The following is a 7,043-nucleotide window of genomic DNA, read 5'->3' as shown; positions in this document are numbered from 1 at the left end:
GTCCTCAGCCTGCCTTTTGTCTGTGGAAAAACTTTAGCCAAAGAATAAGTTTAATCAGAGAAATGAGAAAATGCAGAAACAAAGGAAAACAGTCAAAGGAGACCAAATAATAATAGTTTAGTCACTAAGCATAGTCAAGGACCTTTAGTTCCTCCCCACAGGCTACAGATAATATTCTGAGCCATATCCTGTAAGCTGTCTTATAGATACTGAAACCCACACCAGGTGGAAGAAGTTAACTATGTGATGACCAGACTGTAGCCATGACGGTAAGCTGCCACACACAGTTTCGAGAACTGGCCTCAAGGAAATGGGAAAAAACCAACCCTGGAACTGAAGACTAACTGTACTTAAAACAATCAAGATGGTGCTGGGCAGACCCCTTCATGATTAATTTCAAGATGACCGTCAGAGCTGACTGTGCTGTTTCTGCACGTAGCCCCCTCCCTCTGCCTATAAAAGCTCTTGCTCCCTGATTGTCAGTGGGGGGAGTCGGCCTTTGGACAGGCATCCGCCCTCCCCCACCCCCGTTGCCAGCATCCAAAATAAAGCAAACTTTCCTTTCCACCAACTTGGCCTCTTTATTGGCTTTTGAGCGATGAGCAGCCGGACCCCACTTTCGGTTACAATATCACTACACACCTATTAGAACAGCTAAAATGAAAAACAAGTGATAATAGCAAATGCTAGCCCAGATGCACAGAAAACTGGTGGAAGCATACATTACTCGTGGAAAGGTCAAATGACACAGTGACCCTGGAAAATAGCTTGGCAGTTTCTTTAAAAAAAAAACGAAACATACATTTAATTTATGACCCCCAGCAATTAATTGCATGCCTGGGCGTTTATCTCAGAGAAATGAAAACCTATGTCCACTCGAAAACATCTGTGTGCGTGACTGTTCTTCTTAGCTTTATTTGTAATAGCCCCAAAATGAAAACCTACAGGAGGGTAGTGGTTCAATAAACTGCAGTGTGGCACTCCATGGAATACTAGTTAACAGTAAAAAAGAATAAACTATTGAAACCCACAACAACTTGGATGTATCTCAAGAGCATTGTGTGAAGTTAAAAAAAAAAACAATCTCAAAAGGTCACGTATGATATGATCTGATTGTTTATATAACCTTCTCGAAATGACAGAATTATGGAGAAGAATAGATTAGTGGTTGCTAAGGGTTAAGGATGGTGGGGGAGGGGAGATGTGACTGAAGAGAGAACACTGGTGAGATCTTTGTGCTGACGGAAAAGATCTGTATCTTGGTTGTAATGATGGCGACACTAATCTACGCGCGATAAAGTAACAGAACGATACAGACACTTTATACCAATGTCGATTTCCTAGGTGTGGTATTGTACTGTAATTATGTAAGATGTGACTATTGGGGAAAACTGGGTAAAAGGTACCCCTGACTTCCTTGTATTGTTTTTGCAACTTCTGGTGAAGCTATAATTATTTTTTTTTAAGTTCTTTAGGCTATATAGACATAGGCATTTTAGGATTGGTAGGTAGACAATATTCATGCTTATTAATTAATGCCTTATGAGAAAACACTGCCCAATATGGTTGCATTTCATATACCCCGCACCAACAGGCTGTGAGGCTATGAGGTGTTGCACAGAGTTTAATTTCCCATACAACATAAACTTATCTCTCTAAATAATGTTAAGACATTTCATGGGCATTTTGCCAAAATATATTAACATTGTCCCTGCTTTTTTTGCCCAAACAAAAACATAAGGTAGAATTCAATACCAGGGTCAGTTCAGGGATTGGAGACTTGCCAGGCCGTCAGCTGCAAATATCGACTGCTTTATTTTCTTTGAAGAAAACTCAGTTTTTATTGAATTAGAATGTTTATTGAGCAAATGAAATCTTTATTAAAAAAAAAAAAAAGGCTGGTGAGAAATATCCTGTCCTCCCCACCAGACCCATGCAGCCTTCTGTTGGAGAAATTCTTCAGGCTCCACCAAGGGGGGCAAAGCCAAGAACAGAGCAGGATCCAGGCATTTTGGACTGAGAATTCGGCGGTCACGGTTGTTGCCGGGCTCTTAGTAAAGACATGTATTTTCGCACCCATGCTTCCTTCGGTGTTGCACAGAGTTTCTGGCCTCTTTTGGTGGTGAATCTATGGAAAAGAGATGCTGACAGTCAATGCTAAAAACTTTTGTCTCCCGGAAAGGGAGGGGCAGCCCCCCCCCAATCTTCTTGCTCGCTTTGCTGTACCCCTGTCACACTGTCCCTGCTCCCTCTTCTGGCCCTTGACCTCCCTCTTCTCTGCTATCCTGTTTTCCACTGGAAACCACACTTCCTGGCCCACCTTCACCAGGAAAGATGTAACAACAGCTCTGGTCTGAAGCAGGTAATCTGCACCGTGCCTCTTAACTCTTTCGTTTTTTTTTTTTTCTTTCGTTTTAATATAACAGTTTTGTTGGGATATAAGTCACTAATTTGCCCACTTAAAGTGTATAATCATAATTCATTGGTTTTAGTATATCAATAGATGATGCAACCGTCACCATGATCAATTTTATAACATCTGTATTGCCCCGCAAAGGAACCTCTTGTGTATTGTGCCACTCAATTCTTAATCACATTATCATGGGTTGTTAGCCACGGCTGCTTATGTGGATACGATTCCTGCCTTCCTTACCACACTGTGAGCTCATTAAGACTGGGGGTTGTGGTTGATGTCCCTGAATGGCTTCCAGCCTTTACTCCCTGAGAGTACTCGGAAGTGACAAGAGCCTAGGTCAGGGGGTGCTCTAACCTGGAGCAGGGGAGAAGAGCCAAAAGGATGGGGAAATAAGAGAGAGGAAGGGCTCTGTGGGTGTTTGAACATCCATGTGACATTGCTCCCATTGAGAGATGGGAGTCCCCTCCCCTTGAATTTAGGCCAGTCTTAAGGACTGGTTGACTAATAGAGAATGGCAAAAGTGATGCTATGTGATTTGGTAGCTAAGTCATAGAAGGTTGTAGAACTTCTGCCTGGTTCACTGAGCACTTACACAGGAGCTGTGGACTTCCTCATAAGGAGTCCTACCACCCCAGCTCACCATAGTATGAGGAAGCCCAAACTAGCCCAACAGAGAGACCACACAGAGGGGCCCTGGAGGGAGATGCCTCCAGCCCCCTGAGCTGTTCCAGCTCCAGCACCATCTGTCTGCAACCACACAAGAGACGCCTTTCCAGAACCTTGCAGCCAAGCCTTTCTGGAATTCCAGACCCATGGAAACCGCGAGAGATAAGAAGATGACCATTGTTGGATCAAGCCACTAAGCTTTGGGTGGTTGGTTACGCAGCAACAGTTGACTGAGATAGGCCCCTCATCTTCCTTCTACAAATGAGGAAACTTGACTTGCCCAAGGTCACACAGCTTATAAAATGAAAGAGCCACTGCTTTGAGCTCAGCTCAGGGCTCTTTGCCAGCTGTTGGTTAAGTGTTGGTGTCTTTAAAACTCCAGAAAGCCAATCAAGACACAAAGGAAAAGACCCAGGACATCCTGAGCCCTGGAGCATCCCCCTCCATATCTAGGCACTTGAGTGCTTCTTTCCCATCCTTAACTGTCTCAAAATGATAACATTCAGCTTTGTCCCTGGAGCCCGTTTTCCCTTTCCGCACCGTTCTCTCATGCTCAGGAACCCAAGGTCCACTGATTGCGTATTTGCACTTAAAGATCGCTTCCAGTTGCTGAATGTTTACTGTGTGCAGGCTCAGCGCTAAATTCTTTGCATATGTTAACCTCATTTAGTCCTGCCAGGGAGCCTTCCAGGTGTGTGTCATCTCTCCTGCTACCGATGAGCTTGGCATGACATGCCTCCTGTCTACCTGTCTGCCTAGTCAGTAACATGTTCATCCTTCTCCCCTCCACCATGCTCCTGCCTGCCCCCTTCACCTGGGCCACTCCCGCTTAGCCTTGGGGGGTCTCAGTGTAAATGTCACTCCCTCCAGGAGACCCTCCCAACACTAAGTTAGGTCCTCCTGTGACTATGATGAAGGGTGCCCGAATATGCCGCCCCCAAATATGCCACTTTGACGTGAGGATTATTTTGAACGAAAGACACTAAAAAAAAACCCCAATGAAACAGAACAAAAGAAAAAAACCCCAGCAGGGGGCAAGAAGAGCGTTCTGACCTCCCCTTTTTCCCTGAAAGCAGGAGATGAAACTCCCATGTGAAAAATGTCCTCCTTGTACCAGGAGGAAAGAAATATTCTTAACACCAGAGATAGAGTCAAGGCCAAGTGAACTCTGTAAAAACAGACCTTGTTAAGATAACTCTTATCAGTCGTTAGCTTTCCCCACGCCCATATATTTTAATTACTTCTCCACAGTTCCTTCCTTGTTCAAAAGCACGCAGGTTTTATATAAAAAGCATGTAGCTTTTGCCACCTCTTTGGGTCTTCATTTTCCTGTGGGGCTCCTGTGTGCGTGTAAAAAGCTATATGTTTTCCTCTTGTTAATGTCTTATGTCGATTTAATTCTAAAGCCCAGCTGGAGCCCCTAAGAGGGTAGAGAGAAAGTTTTGCCTGCGCTACAATATGCTCCCTCCTGCTCTCTCTCCCGCTGTCTTTTTCAAGCACTCATCACAATCTTGATTATTTTGTGCAAATGTCTTTTAATGCCCTCTTTCTTATGCTAGATATAAGGTCTGTAAGGGCTGTTTATTCTTTTATACCCAGCACTTAGCACAGTGCCTGGCAGGCGCCCAGCTCATGGTCTGCAAGCCAGGAAACCAAGCTCAGGGTTACGCTTCTTAAGGCCTGAGATAAGGTGATAACCCAAGTCACTGGGTTCCCATCTTGAGGCTCATCCTGGCACTGTGGGGGTCTTCCCAGAATCCATCCAACAGCATGAATGGTAAGGGACCCTAAAAGCCCAAAGGAGAAATACTCACATCACAGCCTGCTGGGAGCAGCTGTTCCTGGTGAATTCATAGTTACTCACCCACCTCCAGGGAGGGATCTTGTGGGTGTATTGAAAGCAGCAGAACTTAGCCACATCACTGCCACCTAAATAAACAGGGAGAGAAAGGAGCTTGGAGATGTCCCTTTGCTTCCATCCCTAGTCAGCCTGGGAAGGGAGTTGGACAGCGCCGTACGTGCAGCAGCTCCAAGATGGACACTCAGGATAAAAACCAGGAAAAGAGGGAAAGCCGTGGGGAAGTTCTTCATGGTGCTACAAGCTGGGTCCTTCACAGCCTTCTTCCTAATTCCTCCTGTCTCAGCAGTACCCTCTTTTATGGGGCTGAGTGGTCCCTGAAGATAATTCCAGAGAATTTTACCGTAAAGCACAAAAGCAGCTCTTTTGTACTACAGAGGGGAAGCAACCTGACACCCGTGAAAAGGAGATTGGAAAGTGAGGAGGTGTCATGGGGCGGGAAGGGGAGGAGTCAGCACACCCTTGAGAGTCTCCCAGCCAGTGCAATGGTCTGAGGCAATGCTTGATTGTTTGAAAAGCAAAAGCAGAGGAAATAAGAATTCCAGAGAATTGACCTTAGTTATTCCAGATAGATTCCTGGCTCTTGCCCAGAGTTTTTTCTGTTTTTCGCCGCATGGCATGTAGGATGCTAGTTCCCTGACGAGGGATCGAACCTGTGCCCCCGCATTCGAAGCACGGAGTCCTAACCACTGGACCACCAGGGAAGTCCCCTTTCTTGGTTTTCTAAACATTGTTTATCTCTTGTTGAGGTATGGACAGTCTCAGGACAGGAGCATAGAGCAGCCTGACCACACAATGGATGTTCAGGAATGAAGCTCCTGGGGAGGAGCTTCAAGATGGCAGAAGAGTAAGACGTGGAGGTCACCTTCCTCCCCACAAATACATCAGAAATACATCTACACGTGGAAAAACTCCTACAGAACACCTACTGAACGCTGGCAGAACACCTCAGACCTCCCAAAAGGCAAGAACCCCCCCCCCCCCCACGTACCTGGGTAGGGCAAAAGAAAAAAGAATAAACAGACACAAAAGGATAGGGACGGGACCTGCACCAGTGGGAGGGAGCTGTGAAGGACGAAAGGTTTCCACACACTAGGAAGCCCCTTCGCGGGCGGAGACTGCGGGTGGCGGAGGGGGGAAGCTTCGGAGCCGCGGAGGAGAGCGCAGCCACAGGGGTGTGGAGGGCAAAGCGGTGAGATTCCCGCACAGAGGATCAGGGCCGACCGGCACTCACCAGCCCGAGAGGCTTGTCTGCTCACCCGCCGGGGCGGGCGGGGCTGCGACCTGAGGCTCGGGCTTTGGTCGGAGCGCCGGGAGAGGACTGGGGTTGGCGGCGTGAACACAGCCTGCAGGGGGTTAGTGCACCACGGCTAGACGGGAGGGAGTCCGGGGAAAAGTCTGGACCTGCCAAAGAGGCAAGAGACTTTTTCTTCCCTCTTTGTTTCCTGGTGCGCGAGGAGAGGGGATTAAGAGCGCTGCTTAAAGGAGCTCCAGAGACGGCGCGAGCCGCGGCTAAAAGCGCGGACCCCAGAGCCGGGCATGAGACGCTAAGGCTGCTGCTGCCGCCACCAAGAAGCCTGTGTGCGAGCACAGGTCACTATTCACACCCCCATTCCGGGGAGCCTGTGCAGCCCGCCACCGCCAGGGTCCCGGGACCCAGGGTCAACTCCTCCGGGAGAACGCACGGCGCGCCTCAGGCTGGTGCAACGTCTCGTCTGCCTCTGCCGCCGCAGGCCCGCCCCGCACGCCGTGCCCCTCCCTCCCCCCGGCCTGAGTGAGCCGGAGCCCCCGAATCAGCGGCTCCTTTAACCCCGTCCTGTCTGAGCGAAGAACAGACGCCCTCCGGCGAACTAGACGCAGAGGCGGGGCCAAATCCAAAACTGAACCCCGGGAGCTGTGAGAACAAAGAAGAGAAAGGGAAATCTCTCCCAGCAGCCTCAGAAGCAGCGGATTAAAGCTCCACAATCAACTTGATGTACCCTGCATCTGTAGAATACATGAATAGATAACGAATCATCCCAAATTGAGGAGATGGACTTTGGGAGCAACGATATGTATATGTTTTCCCCTTTTCCTCTTTTTGTGAGTGTGTATGTGTATGCT

The 7,043-nt window shown here is 48.0% G+C and overlaps 1 protein-coding gene and 1 non-coding gene across 2 annotated transcripts; both read right to left on the bottom strand.

Moving 5' to 3' along the window:
* Nucleotides 1-1,793: 1,793 nt before the first annotated feature.
* CCL26 (C-C motif chemokine ligand 26) lies at nt 1,794-5,334 on the bottom strand. Its single transcript, XM_067705097.1, has 3 exons — nt 5,101-5,334; nt 4,897-5,011; nt 1,794-2,128 (listed from the first exon to the last, which is right to left on the bottom strand). The coding sequence occupies exons 1-3, from the start codon at nt 5,171-5,173 to the stop codon at nt 2,032-2,034; spliced, it is 285 nt and encodes a 94-aa protein (XP_067561198.1). The 5' UTR covers nt 5,174-5,334; the 3' UTR covers nt 1,794-2,031.
* A 238-nt stretch (nt 5,335-5,572) lies between these two features.
* Nucleotides 5,573-5,644, bottom strand: TRNAR-UCG (transfer RNA arginine (anticodon UCG)). Its single transcript has one exon. It is a non-coding gene; the product is annotated as a tRNA-Arg (tRNA).
* Between the last annotated feature and the right edge of the window lie 1,399 nt (nt 5,645-7,043).

Source organism: Pseudorca crassidens, chromosome 15 (genome assembly GCF_039906515.1).
Source record: "Pseudorca crassidens isolate mPseCra1 chromosome 15, mPseCra1.hap1, whole genome shotgun sequence".
Taxonomy (NCBI): Eukaryota; Metazoa; Chordata; class Mammalia; order Artiodactyla; family Delphinidae; genus Pseudorca; species Pseudorca crassidens.
This window is presented reverse-complemented; position numbering and strand designations above follow the sequence as displayed.

Excerpts from the sequence above, each read along its gene's own strand:
- CCL26 (XM_067705097.1), bottom strand. The coding sequence starts at position 5,173 with ATGAAGAACTTCCCCACGGCTTTCCCTCTTTTCCTGGTTTTTATCCTG. Across the intron at positions 5,012-5,100 it reads CCATCTTGGAGCTGCTGCAC|GTGGCAGTGATGTGGCTAAG; the intron begins GTACGGCGCTGT and ends CTGTTTATTTAG. Across the intron at positions 2,129-4,896 it reads TGCTCCCAGCAGGCTGTGAT|ATTCACCACCAAAAGAGGCC; the intron begins GTGAGTATTTCT and ends TCTTTTCCATAG.